Genomic DNA, 19,990 nt, shown 5'->3' with positions numbered 1-19,990 from the left:
GTCCCGTTGGTCTCGAAGGGGCGCCTCTTCTTCAGACATTACGGCTCCGCCTCCCGAGTGCGGCACTCTTCTGGAAAATCCGGTAGGCCGCACCTCCCCTTTCCGCCCCCCCCCCCCCGTCCCGTCCCGTTGGTCTCGAAGGGGCGCCTCTTCTTCAGACATTACGGCTCCGCCTCCCGAGTGCGGCACTCTTCTGGAAAATCCGGTCGGCCACGCCTCCCCCTCCCGCCCCCTCCCTCCGGTCTCGACGAGGGCGCCTCTTCTTCAAACATTACGGCTCCGTCTCCCGAGGGCGGCACTCTTCTGAAAAATCCGGTAGGCTGCACCTCCCCCTCCCGCCGCCCCCGCCGTCCCGTCGGTCTCGAGGGAGGCGCCTCTTCTTCAGACATTACGGCTCCCCCTCCCGAGGGCGGCCCTCTTCGGGAACCTCCGGTAGGCCGCGCCTCCCCCTCCCGCCGTCCCGTTGGTCTCCGAGAGGGCGGCTCTCCTTCAGACATTACGGCTCCGCCTCCGGCGGGCGGCCCTCTTCGGGGACCTCCGGTAGGCCGCGCCGCCGCCTCGCCCCGCCCCCCCCGCCGTCCCGTCGGCCGATTGGCCGGACGGGGCCCCGCCCCCCCGATCCCGGCCCCCGATTGGACGGGCCTGGCCCCGCCCCCTCGGGCCCCGCCCCCTCGGCCCCCCGGCCCCGCCCGACGCGGCGAAGATGGCGGCGGAGATCCACTCGAGGCCGCAGAGCCGGCGGCCCGTCCTGCTCAGCAAGATCGAGGGCCACCAGGACGCCGTCACCGCCGCCCTCCTCATCCCCAAGGAGGACGGCCTCATCACCGCCAGCGACGACCGGTACGGTCCTCTCCCTTCCCTCACGCCCCGGGCCCTGCGGCCGCTCAAAAAAGGGCTGCCGTTCCTTCGGCGCTTTACTAGGTGCGGAGCGCTGTTCTAAGCGCTGGGGCAGACGAGGTCACCGGGTGGCCCCACCTGGGGCTCCCAGGCTTCATCCCCATTTTCCAGATGAGGCCACTGAGGCCCAGAGACGTGAAGCGACCGGCCCAAAGGCGCCCGGCTGCCAAGGGGCGGAGGCGGGATTCGAACCCACGACCTCCGACTCCCCAGCCCGGGCTCTTTGCCCCGAGCCCCGCCGCTTCCTTCCCTGTCTTCTCTTCTCTCTCTTTCCCTTCTTTCTACTCTGTTCTCTCTCCTCCTCTCTGTCCTTGATTTTCTGTTCCGCCTGCTCTTTCCTCTCTGTTGTGTCCCGCTCTTTCCTTTCTTTCCTCTTTTCTGTTCTTCGCTTTCCCTTCTTTCTTTCCATTCTTTTCTGTTCTTTCTTTTCTTTTTTTATTCTTTCTTTCCTTTCCTGTCCTTTTCTTCCCTTCCTGTCTGTTCTTTCCTTTCCTTTCTTTCCGGTCTGTTTTGTCCTTCGCTTTCCTTTCTTTCTGTCCGTTCTTTCCTTTCTTTCCTGTCTGTTTTTGTCCTTTCCTTTTTTTTTTTCCTGTCTGTTCTGTCTCTTTTGTCCTTTCCTTTCTGTCCTGCCTGTCCTGTCTGTCCTTTCCTTTCCTATCTGTTCTTTCCTTTCGTTTCCTTTCTTTCTTGTCTGTTCTGTCTGTTCTTTCCTTTCCTTTCTTTCTTGTCTGTCCTGTCTGTTCTTTCCTTTCTTTCCCGTCTGCTTTGTCCTTTCCTTTCTTTCCTGTCTGTTCTGTCTCTTTTGTCCTTTCCTTTCTGTCCTGCCTGTCCTGTTTGTTCTTTCCTTTCTTCCCTGTCTGTTCTTTCCTTCCCCATCTGTTCTTTCCTTTCGTTTCCTTTCTTTCTTGTCTGTTCTGTCTGTTCTTTCCTTTCCTTTCTGTCTGTCCTGTCTGTTCTTTCCTTTCTTTCCTGTCCTCTCTGTTCTTTCCTTTCTTTCCTGTCCTCTCTATTCTTTCCTTTCTTTCCTGTCCTCTCTGTTCTTTCCTTTCTTTCCTGTCCTCTCTGTTCTTTTCTTTCTTTCCTGTCCTGTCCTTTCTTTCTTGTCTGTTCTGTCTGTTCTTTCCTTTTCTTTCTTGTCTGTTCTGTCTGTTCTTTCCTTTCCTTTCTGTCTGTCCTGTCTGTTCTTTCCTTTCCTTTCTGTCTGTCCTCTCTGTTCTTTCCTTTCTTCCCTGTCCTGTCCTTTCTTTCTTATCTGTTCTGTCTGTTCTCTCCTTTCTTTCCTGTCTGTTCTTTCCTTTCTTTCTGTTCCTTCTTGTCTGTTCTGTCTTTTCTCTCCTTTGTTTCTGTCTGTTCTTTCCTTTTTTTCCTCTCTGTTCTGTCCTCTCCTTTCGGTTTGTTCTCTCCTTTCTTTCCTGTCTGTCCTTTCCTTTTGTTCTGTCTGTTCTCTCCTTTCTTTCCTGTCTTTTCTGTCCATTCTTTCATTTCTTTCTATCTGTTTTTTCCTTTCTTTCCTCTCTGTTCTGTCTGTTCTTTCTTTCTTGTCCGTTCTGTCTGTTCTTTCGTTCTGTCTGTTCTCTCCTTTCTTTCCTGTCTGTTCTGTCTGGTCTTTCCTGTCTGTTCTTTCTTTCCTCTCTTTCCTTTCTTTTCTGTTTTAAGGAAGCGGCATGGTGTAGCGGATAGAGCATGGGCCTGGGAGTCAGAAAGTCGTGGGTTCTAGTCCCAGCTCCATCACTTCCCTGCTGTGTGGCCTCGGGCAAGTCACTTTACTTCTCTGGGCCTCAGTTACCTCATCTGGAAAATGGGGATTGAGACTGTGAGCCCAGGTGGGACGGGAACTGTGTACAACCTGATTTGCTCGTATCCATCCCAGTGCTTAGTACAGGCCTGGCACATAGTAAGTGCTTAACAAATACCGTCATTAATTCTATCCTTTCCCTTCCTTCCTTCCTTCTCTTCCTTCTCTTCCTTCTCTTCCTTCTCTTCCTTCTCTTCCTTCTCTTCCTTCTCTTCCTTCTCTTCCTTCCCTTCCTTCCCTTCCTTTCCTTCTTTCTCTCCTTTCCTCCTTTCTCTCCGTCTTTCTCGGTTTTAATTTGCAAGATGTCCGATAGCCCCAACTTGGGAAATGGATCCGTTTCCCTCCCTCCCCTTGCAAACCCCTTTCCTGAAACACCTCGGTGATTTGGTGGTAAAAGGTGATTTGCTCCATGATTTTAGAAGTAGTGGTACAGTAGGTGGCTTTTTAATGTGGGGGAAAATAAGGAAAAAGACGAATGGACTGAACAGATGGGGAGCCTTGGGCGACTGAATGGTGGGATAAAGTTTATGGCATCGATTCTTCATGGGACGAAATTTTCAATCAAGAGTCTGTGGGAACAGCTGCTTTGTGCTGCATGTAAGCAAACTCTGGGTCTGATTTAATAATAATAATAATCTAATAACTCTGCTATTTGTGAAGCACTGTGTGCCTAGCACCGTTCTAAGCGCTAGGATAGATACAAGGTAATCAGGTTGGACACAGCCCCCGTCCCACGTGAGGCTCACATTCTTAATCCCCATTTTACAGATGAGGTAACTGAGACTCAGTGGAAGTGACCTGCCCGAGGTCACACAGCAGACCAGTGGCGGAGCCGGGATTAGAACCCGCGACCTCGGACTCCCAAGCGCGTGCTCTTTCCACTAGGCCGTGCTGCTTCCCATTAATGGTGGTAATGAGAAAATGGTTAGTGCTCTTGGAGACAGGGTCTGTTGCGGAGTTGGGAGTAGAACAGCTGGAAGGAAGGAGTGAAGCAAAGCAAAGTCTCGGGGATGTAAATATTTTTCCATCCAGGCGCCCGTTTCCGAAACACTAGCAGCGTTTGCCGGATCACTCGTCTTATTGAAGACAAACTTTTATAGCAGAAATTGCTAAATTAGAGAAGCGGCGTAGCTCAGCGGAAAGAGCCCGGGCAGAGGTCATGGGTTTGAATGCCGACTCTGCCCCTTGTCAGCTGTGTGACCGTGGGCAAGTCGCTTCACTTTGCTGAGCCTCAGTTCCCTCATCTGTAAAATGGGGATGAAGACTGGGAGCCTCACGTGGGACGACCTGATCACCCTGTATCTCCCCCGGCGCTTCGAACAGTGCTCTGCACAGAGGAAGCGCTCAACAAATACCAACATCATTATTATTATCGTTAAATGCTGGGAGTTGCGGAAAACATCCGGGCACTAGTAGTCCTAATGAAAGTTAAGAATAAGAAGAATAAATCGAGGTTGGGGAGTGTCCTGGGAGAGACGCTGTGGCCAGAATTGCTTTCAGGGAGTTGTTTTTAATGGTATTTGTTGACTGCCGATAGTGTGCCAGGCACTGTCCTAAGCACCGGGGAAGATACCAAGCTAATCGGGTCGGACGCAGCCCGCGTCCCACATGGGGTTCACCGTCTTAATTCCCGTTTTTGAACTCGTGTCATCTCTCTGCTCCGTGGAGAAGCAAACGTTTCATACATTTTAGTGTGTCTTTGTTTTGGCGTGCTGCGCTTCGCGTCATTTTTTTTTTTTTTTTTTGGGTAGTGTAAATGCCTTGAAGGCAGCGTTTAACTTTCAGGCCTCCCGTGTTCCAGACTAGTCCAGACCTTTTTGTTACTAGTCACTCTTCCGTTGTACTATGCGGAGAAATTCCACTATGTTTGAGGATCTCAAAATGCCTTGGTAAGCGCTTACTATGTGCCAGGCGCGGTGCTGAGCGCTGGGGTGGTTACACGCAAATTGAGTTGGACACGGTCCCTGTGTCTCGTGGGGCTCCCGGGCTCAGTCCCCATTTTACAGATGAGGGAACTGAGGCACAGAAAAGTGAAGTGACTCGCCTAAGGTCACACAGCGGACAAGGGGGCAGAGCCGGGATTAGAACCCGTGACCTTCCGACGCCCAGGCTCTATCCACAAAGCCAGGACGGATAAAACAGAGTAGCCTAATGGAAAGAGGCCTGGGAGTCCGGTGACCTGGGCTCTAGGCCCGGCTCTGCCCCTTGCTTGCTGCGTGACCTTGGGCACATCATTTATTCCTTCATTCAGTAGAATTTATTGAGCGCTTACTATGTGCAGAGCACTGTACTAGGCGCTTGGAATGGACAATTCGGCAACAGATAGAGACGATCCGTGCCCAGTGACGGGCTCACGGTCTCGGTGACACAGTTTGCTCATTTGGAAAACGAACATTAAATGCCCTGTTTTCCCTCCTTTCTAGACCGAGTCCTCTGAGGGACAGGGATTATGTCCGATCTGATTGTGTTGGGTGCATCTCAATGCTCCTTACAGTGCTTGGCACAGTTGCAGCGTGGCTCAGTGGAAAGAGCCCGGGATTTGGAGTCAGAGGTCATGAGTTCAAATCCCGGCTCTGCGACTTGCCAGCTGTGTGACCGTGGGCGAGTCGCTTCACTTCTCTGTGCCTCAGTGACCTCATCTGTAAAATGGGAATGAAGTCTGTGAGCCCCACGTGGGACAACCTGATTCCCCTGTGTCTACCCCGGCGCTTAGAACAGTGCTCTGCACATAGTAAGCGCTTAACAAATACCATCATTATTATTATTAAGTAACATTATTACTTAATAACCTGATACATATTGATATTACAACCTGATTACCCTGTATCTACCCCAGCGCTCAGAGCGGCGCTTGGCACGTAGTAAGCGCTTAACACATATTACAATTATTATTACTCTTAACAAGTACCATAATTATTACTATTATTAGGCCGGAAAAAGATGGCTCCCGACCAGTGAGGGCTTAAATTCTCCGCCAAATTAAGCCAGCAGGTAGATGATCCACCTTGATAATCAAGGATTGACTTCCATTCAAGAAACAGTGGAAAGGGCATGGGCCTGGGACTCAGAGGACCTGGGTTCCAATCCTAGTTCCTGGCTGTGTGACCTTGGCCAAGTCATTTAACCTCCCTGAGCCTCAACTATCTCATCTGTAAAATCAGAATTAAGACTGTGAACTCGATGCGCAACATGAACCTCAAACGACCTGATGAGCTCACATCGACCCCAGAGCTCAGCAGAGTGCCGGGCTCAGAGTAAGCGCTTAACAAATACCATCAAGAAGTCATTTTTTTTCTCCTTGAAGTAGATCTGCTGCCTCTTAAATAGCCACAATAATTCTCACACTTTTTTTGAGGGGGCTTTTCAGGGGAAAGCACACTATAACTTTAGTCCAAGTGAAATCAAACTGTAAACACCTGGAAGGGACGACGTGTCTTGTTCTTCTACTTTCTCATGTCCGTCAACTGTATTTATTGAGCGCCTACAGTGTGTAGAGCACTGTACTAAGCGCTTGGGAGAGTATAATATAACCATAAACAGACACATTCCCCACCCACAATGAGCTTCGAGTCTAGAGGGGGGGAGTGCTCGGAACCGTGACTAGCACTCAGTAGGTGCTCGGTAAATACCATTTAATTCATTAAATATGATACTGGGAGGAAGGAACGTGGCCCTGTGAGAATAAAGAAAGACTGGTAATCGAAAATTCGAGATTTGCTTTCGAACTATAAAATCTGTGAAAATTTTTTTAGTCCCTAATCAGTTTTGTCCATTTGTAAAAGAAGGGAATTATCATGCTCAACTATTTTTTAGAGGAGCATTAATAATAATAATAATAATAATGTTGGTATTTGTTAAGCGCTTACTATGTGCCGAGCGCCGTTCTGAGCGCTGGGGTAGATACAGGGTAATCAGGTTGTCCCGTGTGAGGCTCACAGTCTTCATCCCCATTTTACCAGATGAGGGAACTGAGGCCCAGAGAAGTGAAGTGACTTGCCCACAGTCACACAGTTGCCAAGGGACGGAGGTGGGATTAGAACCCACGACCAAGCCCACGCTCTCGCCACTCAGCCACGCCGTCCCAGGCGCTGTTCTAAGCGCTGGAGTGGATCCAAGTTAATCAGGTTGGACGGAGTCCCCGTCCCACGCAGGGTTTGCCTGCTTAATCCCCGTTTCACAGAGGAGGTAACGGAGGCTCAGAGCAGTGACGTGACGTGTCCAAGGTCCCTCAGCAGACGCGCGTGGTGGAGCCGGGATTGGAACCCAGGTCCTTCCGACTCCTAGGCCCGTTGGTCTATCCGCTGAGCCCCCGCTGCTTCTCTGAGTGCGTGTGTCCGATGTCCCGGGTTGGTTGTGGTGCATTTCTCGCAGTTCCCCAGGACGGCAGCGCGAGGCGAGGCCGCGGGCCGTGTTCCTTTTTGCCAAGGCGGGGTCCAAGCCCTCCCTTCGCATCGCTTTATGCAGCCCATTTCTCCCCTCGGCGTGGTTAGTCGACCAGGCTGACCGGGCCCGTCCTTGTGTGACTCTCCTTCCGTTAGCCTTTGTCAGTCGGAGGCCTTGGGACCAAGCAGAGAGAGCACGAGCCTGGAAAGTCAACCGACGATCTTGTCGTACGGCCTCGGGAGAACCAGCCGAACTTCCCTGCACCTCAGCTTCCCCAGCTGTAAAATGGGGATCGTAATTTGTTAAGGGCTTCTTATGTGCCGTGCACTGTTCTGAGCCCTGGGGGAGATGGAAGGCAACGAGGTGGGACGCGGTCCCTGTCCCCCACGGGGCTCACGGTCTCCATCCCCGTTTTATACGTGAGGGAACTGAGGCACAGAGAAGCGATTAAGATTTCGGAAGGGCTTTGAAGGCGGAGGGCTGTGATCTGCCAGATGCGAGCGGGGACGGAGCTCCGGGCGAAAGGGAGGGCGTAATTATCACGATGATATCTGTTGGGATTAGAACTCAGCGCTGCAGTTGATGCCGGTTAATCAGATCGGACACAGTTAAAATAGCCCACGTAGGGCTCAGAGCTTTAATCTCCATTTTACAGATAAGGAAACTGAGACCCGCAGAAGTCAAGGGACTTACCCGAGGTCACCTAGCAGACAAGTGGGGGTAGAACCCAGGTCCTCTGACTCCCAAGCCCGCGTTCTTTCCATTAGGCCACGCAGCTTCTCTAATTCCCACCTCCGTGTTCTCTCCCGGCCTTAGCACGGTGCTCCTCACACAGTAGGCGCTTAATATTCTCCTCCTCCTGACTCCCAGTTGTGTAATTCTTCTACTACATCACGCTAGCTCGGGGAAAGGATTGCTTAGATGACCAGAAAGTGCCAAAATGGCATTCGGGGGAGGGGGGGAATAAGATGAGGAGAGGGGTTGCAGAAAAGCATTGAAAGGGATTAAGATTTAGGAAGGGCCTTTTCTAAGCAAGTTAAATCTGCCAGCTGGGTGGCTTTCATTTAAAAGCATTGATTCGAGATGGAGATGTTTGGAACGAGATTTGGTTTTGGGTGTGTAGGCCAAAATCAGGATCAGTGGGGCATATCCTTTTTTGTTTTCAGGTATTTTCAAATAATGTACTTTGCGCTATGTATTTTCGTAGTCTGCATAATTCACTAGGAATGGTTTAGGGTATTTTTTCCCGCTAATAATAATAATAATAATGTTGGTATTTGTTAAGCACTTACTATGTGCAGAGCACCGTTCTAAGCGCTGGGGTAGATGCAGAGTAATCAGGTGGTCTCACGTGAGGCTCGCAGTCTTCGTCCCCATTTTCCGGATGAGGTCACTGAGGCCCAGAGAAGTGAAGTGACTCGCCCACAGTCACCCAGCTGACGAGCGGCGGAGCCGGGATTCGAACCCATGACCTCCGACCCCCAAGCCCGGGCTCTTTCCACTGAGCCACGCTGCTTCACTAGGCCACGCTCCTTCTCAAGCATAGGTGAAAGAAGGCGAGGCCGCTTTTTCTTTATTTTTTAACGATATCCGTTAAAACCTTCCAGACACCGTACTGAGCACTGGGGTAGACACAAGTTAACCAGGTTGGCGACAGCACGTGTGTCCATTTCCCAGATGGGGCTCACAGTCTTAGTCACCGGTTTACAGATGCGGTGACTGCGGCACAGAGAAGTGAAGCGACTCGCCCAAGGTCACCCAGCAGACACGTGCCCCTTCCGACTGATGCTTCTCCTCCTGCGGTTCAGTTCGGCCGGTCTTGAAAGTCGATGATCTGCGGAACAACCAGGGAAACTGCTTTGATTTTTATTCCCGTGCAGTGTAGAGTCGTGAATGTTAACAGGGTTTGGTCTTGAAATCGGGGTCGGGTGAAACAAGGAACAAAAACCCTGCAAGAAAAGAAGTGTGCCTGCTCATTATTACAGACGGTCTTTTAAATTTTCTGCTGCTTTTGTTTTTAGTTTTCATCTAACTAGTACCAGAGACTTTTTCAATAGCATTTTTTAAGCACTTCCTGTGTGCCGGGCACTGTATTAAGCCCTGGGTAGAAGCAAATTGGTTTGGATGCGGTCCCTGGCCCACATGGGGTTCCCAGTCTTAATCCCCATTTTACAGAGGTGGGAACTGAGGCCCAGAGAAGTGAAATGACTCAGCCAGGGTCGCAGAGCGGACGCGTGGCGGAGCCGGAACTAGAACCCGGGTCCTTCTGACGCCCAGGCCCATGTTCTTTCCACTGGGCCCTGCGGCCTCCCCAGACAGATAGTTCCGGTTTGCTTTGTAAGCGATTTTACTAAAACTCCGCAAATCCTGATTCCTAGGAGACGGAAGCAGGGAAAATTCCCCCTTTTAAATTTTCCCAAGAGCATAGTGGCAGGCAGAAACCGACTGCAGGATTTCTGCTTTGCAGGATCACACTCGGTTTAGTTTTCCCACAGCTCGGTTCTGTTTAATTTATTGCAGAAAAAATACGTGGAACACGGGCCTGGGAATCAAAGGACCTGGGTTCTAATCCCAGCTCCACCACCTGTCTGCTGGGTGACCCTGGGCGAGGTACTGAACGTCTCTGCACCTTAATTGAATTTAATCAAGAGAAGCAGCATGGCTCAGTGGAAAGAGCCCGGGCCTGGGAATCAGAGGTCATGGGTTCAAATTCCGGCGCCGCCACTTGTCAGCTGTGTGACTTTGAGCGAGTCACTTAACTTCTCTGTGCCTCAGTTACCTCATCGGTAAAATGGGGATGAAGCCTGTGAGCCCCATGTGGGACAACCTGATCACCTTGTATCCTCCCCAGTGCTTAGAACAATGCTTTGCACGTAGTAAGCGCTTAACAAATGCCATTATTATTATTATTATTATTATTATTATTATTATTAATTTCTTCACCTGTAAAATGAGGATTGAATCCCCTGTGGGTCAGGGACTGTGTCCAACTTGATTATCTTATATAGTTTATATCTTATATCTTGTCAGCTGTGTGACTGTGGGCAAGTCACTTAACTTCTCTGGGCCTCAGTTACCTCATCTGGAAAATGGGGATTAACTGTGAGCCTCACGTGGGACCACCTGATGACCCTGTATCTACCCCAGCGCTTAGAACAGTGCTCGGCACATAGTAAGCGCTTAACAAATACCAACATTATTATTATATCTACCCTACCGTTTAGTACAGTGCTCGGCGCACAGTCAGTGTTTAACAGATACCATTCCAAAAAAGAAATTACATTTATTGTCTCATTCACTGAACGTATTTGAAGAGTGAATGGTTATTAGAGCCTACTTTGCAATCTCATCTGTGTTTTTTGCACAAGCATTTAGTACAGTGCTTTACAAAAAACAGACACCTTTTTTGTTTTTTAAACATGCTTACTTTATGCCAGACACTATTCTGATGGGATTAGAACTGTCCATGTCCCACATTCATTCATTCAATAGTATTTATTGAGCGCTTACTATGCGCAGAGCACTATACTAAGCGCTTGGAATGTACAGATCGGTAACAGATAGAGACGGTCCCTGCCCTTCGACGGGCTTACGGTCTAATCGGGGGAGACGGACGGACGAGAACACTAGCAATAAATAGAATCGAGGGGAAGAACATCTCATTAAAACAATAGCAAATAAATAGAATCAAGGCGATGTACATCTCATTAACAAAATAAATAGGGTAACGAAGAGGCTCGCGGTCTTAATCCCCATTTAATAGATGAGGTGACTGAGAAACAGAGAAGTTGAGTGACTTGCTCAAGGTCGCGCCGAAGCCAGCTGAGAGAGGCGGGATTAGAACCCAGGTCCTTTGACTCCCAGGCCTCTGCTCTTTCCACTAGGCCACGCTGCTTCTCTAATAATAAATGCTACTGTTCAGACAGAGGAACGCAATCTCTAAGGGATGCGGCTGTCACATTTATTAAGTCCTTTTTGAGTTAATGAAATGTCCTAAATTAGAAGAAAGGGATTGATTATCGTTCACTTCAGTTACATAGTTAAAAGGTAGGTTTCTGTCATTGCTTCATAAGTAGTCGATCTTTGTAAGTCCCATTAAACTGCAGTATATTGGGGAGAGAATTAATAACTCTCCAAGTTTAACACACTGAGAGAAAATTGTTTTCACAGGATACTGCAAGACTTGCAACAGATGCTAGTTTTGTGATGAGTGATTGAGGCAGTGAATTTATCTGTCTGGGAACAAATGACGCAACTCCAAATATGCATCTGAGCGAGAGTTTGTGATATTTGTCGCAAAGAAACTGCAAGACCAGTGTATGGCAAAATCTGCCTATTTCAGGGTTGTTTTGGGATATAATGACGCTGGTAGGAGGAACCTCAATATTAGAACCTGTAAAAAAGAAATTGCTTGGACTGAGATGCTGGTTATGGGACTTATAATGATCGTCTACTTACGAAGCAGTGAGAGAAACGTACCTTTTAACCATGTAACTGAAGTGAACAATAATCAATCCCTTTCTTCTAATTTAGGACATTTCATTAACTCAAAAAGGACTTAATAAATGCGACAACTGCATCCCTTAGAGATCGCGTTCCTCTGTCTTAACAGCAGTATTTATTATAAGAAAAGATGATTAGATGATTATGATTAGATGATTATGATGAGAAAATTAAGATTTCTGGATTTTCTGTAAGTAATCAGCTTTTCCCCCCATCCGTAGCAACACGTGAGAATCGCGTCGTGATTTAAAAGCTGCTTAAATTTGGTGAGCAGATCAAACTTCCCCTAGATTTCGACATGGTTTACGGTGTATATGGCTTTGGTAGTGGAGCACGTTATCCTGTGTGGTGAAATGATCTTTGTGCTAAAATATCCACTTCACATTTTTTCATCTTTGTTTTGAAGTGAAGAGATCGGTTCGATTCATCGGGGTATGATTTCGTAAGCTCACTCTTTCCGAGGAGCGTGTCTGCCAACTTGGTTAGGTTGTACTCGTCCAAGCGCTTAGTACAGCGCTCAGTAAACACCACTGATGGCCTTCATAATCGTGCGTAAGAACGAACAGCAGCGATTGCCCTTAAGTAAATTACATAATTGGTAATTACGGGTTGTAACGATTTGGACATGTGTCTTATTAATCGTCGATTGCGTTCTCAGGTATAGTTCAAGATAAAAACGTCCTCCTTACCCAATCCCCGTAATGGGTTCAGGTCCCCGACCCCAGAGATTTGGAGCGGGCGGAGAGGGGAGCCGAAAGTCCCAGGCTGAGTCCCCCCTTTCCCTCTGCTCCTCCCCTCCGCGATGAGCTCATTTGTATATATTAATTACCCTATTTATTTTGGTAATGAGGTGTACATCCCCTTGATTGTATTTATCTTGATGATGGTGTCTTGTGTTTGTTCTGTTTCGCTTTGCTGTCTGTCTCCCCCGTTTAGACCGTGAGCCCGTCATTGGGCAGGGATGGTCTCTATCTGTTGCCGAGTCGTCCATTCCAAGCGCTTAGTCCAGTGCTCTCCACATAGTGAGCGCTCAATAAATACTAGCGAATGAATGAGTGAAAGGAGAAGGAGAAAGGAGAGCCAGTGGAGGTGGGAGAAGCCAGAATTTCCAGAATTCTTTCCTTTCTGGGTTGCTGCTTAGCTCAAGTACTTCATCTATATCCCTCAGTTTTTGAAGATGACATTCTGTCTGTAGCTGGTTGACTCTTACGCGTGCTGAAAGCTGAAGATACACCAGGTCTGGTCTTTGGGGAGAGCCGGGTTTGAGTTGGGGGAGACAGACCATGTTAGGGAACCTTTTCACCATTGGTGATGCGCAGTGCACCCCTAAATAGGACCACCCAGATGGTCCCAGATAGTGGAGATAAACGGCCGGAGATATTCCAAACCAGTCTTCTTTCGGCTTGGCCGTGTCCGACCCGATTATCTTGCATCTTCTCCAGCGCTTAATTCAGTGCGTGGCGTGTAGTAAATGCTTAACAAGCGCTGCAGTCGTTATAATTGTTATTACGTGATTGAATGCTCTATAAGAAACTCTGCTCAAAGCGAATTTAAGATAAACCACTAGCTCCGTGGGGCATTTCCTCCCTCATAGTACTCCTACAAATAAATACGGTAATTCTGATTTTCTCATTGCTAGAAAAAAAACTCAGGGTGTGAGAGAATTCCTATACACCGCATTTTTTTTTGTGCTAATAGTGAAGAAGCTGTAAGGGATAGTGCGCAAGTTTCCCAAAGCAGTCTTTTTATTTTTTACTTTCTTTTATGGTACTTGTTAAGTGCTCACTTTATGCCGGGCACTGTTCTAATGAGTTTGGGCACAGTCCATGTCCCACTTGGGGCTCATAGGCTCCATTCCCATTTTACAGGTGAGGTAACTGAGGCACAGAGAAGTGAAGTGATTTGCCCACGGTCACACGACGGACAGATGGCAGAGGATTAGAACTCAGATCCTTCTGACTCCCAGGCCCGTGCTCTATCCACTAGGCCATGCCGCTTCTCTCTATTTATTTCTAGTAAGTGTGGCTTAGTGGGAAGAGCCCGGGCTTGGGAGTCAGAGGTCCTGGGTTCTAATCCCGGTTCCGCCACTTATCAGCTGTGTGACCATGGGCAAGTCACTTCTCCGTGCTCAGTTCCCTCATCTGGAAAATGGGGCTGAAGACTGTGAGCCCCACGTGGGATAACGGTATCACCTTATATCTCCCCCCAGCGTTTAGAAAAGTTCATTCATTCATTCAATAGTAGTTATTGAGCGCTTACTATGTGCAGAGCACTGTACTAAGCGCTTGGAACGTACAAGTCGGCAACAGATAGAGACAGTCCCTGCCGTTTGACGGGCTTACGGTCTAATCCCCCTTTTCCCTCTGCTCCTCCACCTCTCCCTTCCCATCCCCACAGCACCGTACTCGTCCGCTCAACTGTGTATATTTTCATTACCCTATTTATTTTGTTAATGAATTGTACATCGCCTCGATTCTATTTAGTCGCCATCGTTTTTACGAGATGTCCTTCCCCTCGACTCTATTTATCGCCATCGTTCTCGTCTGTCCGTCGCCCCCGATTAGACCGTAAGCCCGTCAAACGGCAGGGATCGTCTCTATCTGTTGCCGACTTGTTCATCCCAAGCGCTTAGTACAGTGCTCTGCACATAGTAAGCGCTCAATAAATACTATTGAATGAATGAATGAATAATCGGGGGAGACGGGCAGACGAGAACGATGGCAGTAAATAGAGTCGAGGGGAAGAACGTCTCCTAAAAACAGTGGCAACTAAATAGAATCGGGGTGAGGTACATCTCATTAAACAAAATAAACAAAATAGGGCGATAAAGATATATACAGTCGAGCGGACGAGTACGGGGCCGAGGGGGTGGGACGGGAGAGGGGGAGGAGGAGAGGGAAAGGGGGGAGAAGAGGGTTTAATTGCGGAGAGGTGAAGGGGGGCGGTAAAGAAAAGTGCCTGGCGCATAGTAAACGCTTAACAAATTCCATCGTCGTTATCATTATGGTCGAATGTCTGTGCAAAGACTGGTTTTTTAAGGTTTAAAGGAGTCGGGCACGGACGGCCCCCGGGCCAGAGTCAGCCTACCGACAGAGTCATTCCAGGGCATGAAGGGAATCCTCTGATCAGAGCGAAGCAGGGTTCCTGGCAAGGTCAAGGGAGCTTCAGGCTGGAAGCCAAGCAGACTGCGGCAGATTCCTCTCCTCCTCGCTAAACCGTAAGCTCCTCGAGGGCAGAAATGAATAGTTCTGAACTCTCCCAAGCACCGACTACAGATGCCTTTGCTCGGGGGATCACCCTCCTCTGGCTCCAGGAGTGTGATGGCTGACCGTCTCCGAAGGGTCTGCCAAGCTCCGGAAGTGGCCACCCACCTCACATTCTCACCCGCCTCTGGTTTTATCCCCAGGGAAATGGGGGCTCGCCGTTGTCGGCGGGGACCGCGTCTGGTAACCCTGTTGTATTTTACTGTGCCGAGTGCTCAGCGCGGCGCTCTGCGTTCGGGAAATGTCGATAAATATGGTCGTTGGATAGATTGCCTTTCTCAGGCTGTATGCGTAAGGTGAGGAGGTCGTAGCTACAGGGGAGGAGTTGAGCCGAAGACAGATAATTAAGGCTTCTCGAAGTTTTCTTGGCGCAGTGCTTCTCGTGACCCGCAGCTGGGTCGTCCGTTTAGACCGTAAGCCCGTCAGAGGGCAGGGACTGTCTTTATCTGTTGCCGATTTGTACATTCCAAGCGCTTAGTGCGGTGCTCCGCACATAGTAACCGCTCGATAAATACTATTGAATGAATGAGTGGATTGATGCAGAGCGCCACGGTGGCACGGGGCTGTGGCTTCGGTGGGTGGGCTCGCGTGGCCCCCTCAGTCCAGAGAGGCTTCCCCGCTAGTTGCTCATGGCTTAGGCCGATTTTCCCGTCCCCCAGCCTGATTCCGGGGTTGACTTCTCCATCCCATACCTCTGGTCTGGCCAACTTCCTTCGGAAACTCTTTATGCCGTTCAAATCTCAGAGGTTAGGCCAAGGCGCCGAGGAAGCTGTGCTAGTGATGACTCTCTGCCTTTTTTCTAGCGTGAAGGAAAAAGTTAACGAGAAGCTCGGTACGTACGTCTGGGAAATGGCTTCAGATCCAGCGGTGTAATCGGTCGTTTTTATTGAGCACTTCCTGGGGGTAGAGCACTGTACTGAACGCTTGGGAGACTACGGGGGAAGTCCCTGCTCAGAACGAGTTTACCGGCTAGAGGAATCGTGGGGTGGGGAAGCTTATCAGTGCCATGGGTAAGGAGAGGTGGATCATCCACCTTATCAGTTATCGGCCCTAATGTTCCTCCCTAACTGGGAATGCACTTAAGTGACAACTAAATAATAAGGACGTCTCGGGACATCTGGAGCCCAACAAACGGTGAAACCGATCAACTTGGATTTTATCGTTCTTCACCCGTAACCGTGCTTGTCGGCTTCCTCCGTTTTGGCGCCTCAGAGTATCGAAGGGGTTTATTGATTCATCAATTCGATCGTCTTCAGTGAGCACTTACCGGGTGCGGAGCACTGTACTAAGCCTTTGGGAGAGTACAGTACAGCAATAAACAGTGACATTCCCTGCCCACGTAATAATACTGTTGGTATTTGTTAAGCGCTTATTATTCATTCATTCAGTAGTATTTATTGGGCGCTTACTATGTGCAGAGCACTGTACTGAGCGCTTGGAATGTACAAATCGGCAACAGACAGAGACGGTCCCTGCCCTTTGACGGGCTTACGGTCTAATCGGGGGAGACGGGCGGACGAGAACGATGGCAATAAATAGAGTCGAGGGGAAGAACATCTCGTAAAAACAATGGCAACTAAACAGAATCGGGGTGATGTACATCTCATTAAACAGAATAAATAGGGTGATGAAGATATATACAGTCGAGCGGACGAGTACGGTGCCGAGGGGGTGGGACGGGAGAGGAGGAGAGGGGAAGTGGGGAGAAGAGGGTTTAGCTGCGGAGAGGTGAAGGGGGGGGGGGGGTAGAGGGAGCAGAGGGAAGAAGGGGGGAGCTCAGTCTGGGAAGGCCTCTTGGAGGAGGTGAGCTTTAAGTAGGGATTTGAAGAGGGGAAGAGGATTAGATTGTCGGAGGCGAGGAGGGAAAAGCAGTGTTCTAAGCGCTGGGGTAGATACAGGGTCATCAGGTTGTCCCCCGTGAGGCTCACAGTCTTCATCCCCATTTTCCAGATGCGGGCACTGAGGCACAGAGAAGTGAAGTGACTTGCCCCCAGTCGCACGGCTGACCAGTGGCAGGGCCGGGATATCGAGCCGAGGGTCTAGAGGGTTCAGCTTCTGTAGCAGCCACAGTTCCACCTTCGGCTGAGCAAGATGAGGAAACCAGGGAAGTCAGCAAGAGGTGGAAGAGGAGCAACCCTCCGGGCGGGAAGCCAAGCCCTTCCTGCTACCACCCTCCAAGCCAACCCCTGCCACGTCCCCGAGTTTATCCTCCTGCAGAAGCTCGCTCCGTCGGTCCGTCGTTGGTATTTATGGAGCGCTTACTGCGCGCAGAGCACTGTTGGCGTTCATTCGCTCATTCAGTCGTATTTAGCGAGCGCTCCCTCTGTGCAGAGCGCCATACTAAGCGCTTGGGAGAGTACAATATGAAATAATAATAATAACGGTATTTGTCAAGCGCTTACTGTGTGCAGAGCACTGTTCTCAGCGCTGGGGTAGATACGGGGTAATCGGGTGGTCCCACGTGAGGCTCCCAGTCTTCATCCCCGTTTTAGAGATGAGGTGACTGAGGCACAGAGAAGTTAAATGACTTGCCCACAGTCACACAGCCGCCGAGGCTTCGACCCCGTGACCACCGACTGCCAAGCCCGGGCTCTTTCCACTGAGCTACGCTGCTTCTCTCGACTAAACAGACACGTTCCCTGCCCACAACAAGCTTACAGTCCAGAGGGGGTGACAGACGGGGAGAGCGCCCTGTAACGGACACATTCAGTCATTCGATCATATCGGGCGCTCACGGTGTGCAGAACACTGTACTAAGCCCTTGGAAAGTACAATTTGGCAACAGATAGAGACGCTCCCTGCCCAACAGCAGGCTCACGGTCTAGAAGGGGAAGAGAGACCACAGAAGAAGTGGACGGGCGTTCCCTGCCCACAGTGAGCTTATCGTTTCGGCAAGTGCAGCTCAACTCTGGGGAAGCAGGAGGGGAGGCGGCATCGGAAGCAGGTTCTCTTCTCCCCCGTTCCTGTTCCTGCTGCCCCTCAAAGGGCAGGGACTGTCTCTACCTGTTACCGATTTGTACATTCCAAGCGCTTCATACAGTGCTCTGCTGCACATAGTAAGCGCTCAGTAAATGCTATTGAATGAATGAATGAATGCTCCAGGGACAGGGTAATCAGGTCCCCCTTGGCGTTTCCAGTCGGAGGAGAAGGGAGAATAAGTATTGAGCCCCCATTTTGCAGGTGGAGGGAACTGAGGCACAGAGAAGTGAAATGACTTGCCCGAAGTCACCCAGCAGACGTCTGGCGGAGCCGGGGTTCGAATCCAGGTCTTCTGCCTCCCGAGCCCGTGCTCTTGCCACTAGGCCCCGCTGCCTCACAGTCTCACTCTGGGCAGAGTTCTCCCGTATGTTTTAACTCCTTGGGGCGCAAGAAATGCCCATCGTGTTTGGGTTACCTAAGGTTACAGCCACTAGGACAGAAATGGGAACAGATAATGGGAACTCTGGGGTCCTGAGAGAAGCAGCATCAGCAGCGACAGTGGAGCAGTCCTCCCACAGGACTTGGAAACACGCAGAACCGATTTCTTGGGTCGTTTTTTTCCACCTGAACCACATTCGTTCATTCATTCCAGCGCATTTGAGCGCTTAACTGAGTGCCGAGCACCGTACTAAACACCTGGGAGAGTTCAAAACAACAATAAACATCCCCTGCCCACTTCGACCTCAGAGTCTAGAGAGTCACATCCTGGCTGCAGTGAATATTTCCGTGTGAGGGTGTATATTTGAGGGCCTGCCGGGAGGGAGGGAGGGGAGTCTCCTTGGTGAGAAGAAAATACGCCAAGAGGGTGATGGAAGATACCGTCTGAAATCTTCAGGTTGCACGGTTCGGTTTCTGTGCCACCTGTTTGCTGTCCGACCTCGGGCAAGTCACTTTATTTCTCTCTGCCTCCGTTGCCTCGTCTGTGAGGTGGGGATTGAGACCGCGAGCCCCACGTGGGACGGGGACTGTGTCCAACCCGATTTGCTCGAATCCACCCCACCGCGTAGTACGGTGCTCGGCACGTAGTAAGCGCTTAAGGAATACCACAGTTGTTATTAAAAGGGTCGAAAACCCCCGATACAAGGTAGCAGGTTTCCATCCAAATCCAAAACGTCACAGTGTGCAGATCTCGGTTTTGAAGTGAGGGAATTATTTGTCGGAGCAAGAATGATGACACATTGAAGACAAGTGACACTGGACTCTGACCGTCAAAGAGGAAGTCGAACGGGAAAGGGGCCGATTGTTTAGAAGCCCATTTTAACAAGTCATTGATCTTCGTGATGCCGTATTTACACAAACCTAAGGATAGCGGTCACGGCTCAGACAACGGCTTTGTGTGGAACGATACTTCTCAAAGTGTTTTTTGAAGGAAACAGGGCAAGAGGAAGTATCTTCTCCTCTGCCCGACTTGGTAATTATCACGAGGTCCTAGGGGGTAAAAGACCGAAGGGAGAGCAGTTGTGAATCACCGAATTGGAAAAATAAGGAAGTGGGCTGAATTGTGAATCATCCAGTGGTTTATCCACTGGCAAAGATTTAACCCTAAATATAGTGAGATGGTTTCAGGACCTCCAGAAGTTGAAGTCCGACGATAGACTCTTCTAACCGGTAGGAAATGGTATTATTCAGTTTTGTGTTCCTTGGTTTTAAGACTTCTAAGTTGGTCACAATAGGGAGAAATTGTATATTTTTTTGCGTCACTGCGATTCATTGGGTGGATAGGTGACCTCTTTCTAATCCCCTAAATTGAGTATTCTTATTGGAAAGAATCTCTTTTGCCATTTCTGTGACGGCTAGCATGGTGGCTTTTTATCAGCATTTTTGCTCTGTCTTCTTCATGTCCATTTTTGCGTCGTCTTCCTTTTGAGCACTTTCCCCTTCATCGGTAGATTTTTTGATGACGGTCTCCCCGGCTTGTCTTTAAATTCTGAGGGCAGGGAATTGTCTTCTATTGAACTCTCCGAAGAGTTCAGTTCTCTCTGCACCTGATAAGGCCCTTAATTAATACTACTGATCGCTGCTACGGTATCTGTAAAATTGGGATCGTTCACCAACCGTTTAACATATCCACCTCTGGAGGGGTTTAAAAGATATCAGTAGACTGGTCTGTCTTGCGAGTTAAATTATTTTTAATTCACTGTAGGCATACTGCTTTTCAGGTTAATATAGT

At 49.6% G+C, this 19,990-nt stretch overlaps 1 protein-coding gene across 1 annotated transcript in view; it reads left to right on the top strand.

Moving 5' to 3' along the window:
- Positions 1 to 679: 679 nt before the first annotated feature.
- The window catches only part of WDFY1 (WD repeat and FYVE domain containing 1), a 77,864-nt gene continuing 58,553 nt past the window's right edge, over positions 680 to 19,990 (top strand). Inside the window, exon 1 of the mRNA XM_029069056.2 lies at positions 680 to 840. Coding sequence (XP_028924889.1) covers positions 704 to 840 — 137 coding nt within the window. The 5' untranslated portion in view covers positions 680 to 703. The remainder of the gene's footprint in view (positions 841 to 19,990) is intronic.

The sequence above is a fragment of the Ornithorhynchus anatinus genome, chromosome 7, assembly GCF_004115215.2.
Source record: "Ornithorhynchus anatinus isolate Pmale09 chromosome 7, mOrnAna1.pri.v4, whole genome shotgun sequence".
NCBI classification, from domain to species: domain Eukaryota; kingdom Metazoa; phylum Chordata; class Mammalia; order Monotremata; family Ornithorhynchidae; genus Ornithorhynchus; species Ornithorhynchus anatinus.
Note: the sequence above shows the minus strand (reverse complement) of the source record. Positions and strands in the feature narration are given on the sequence as shown.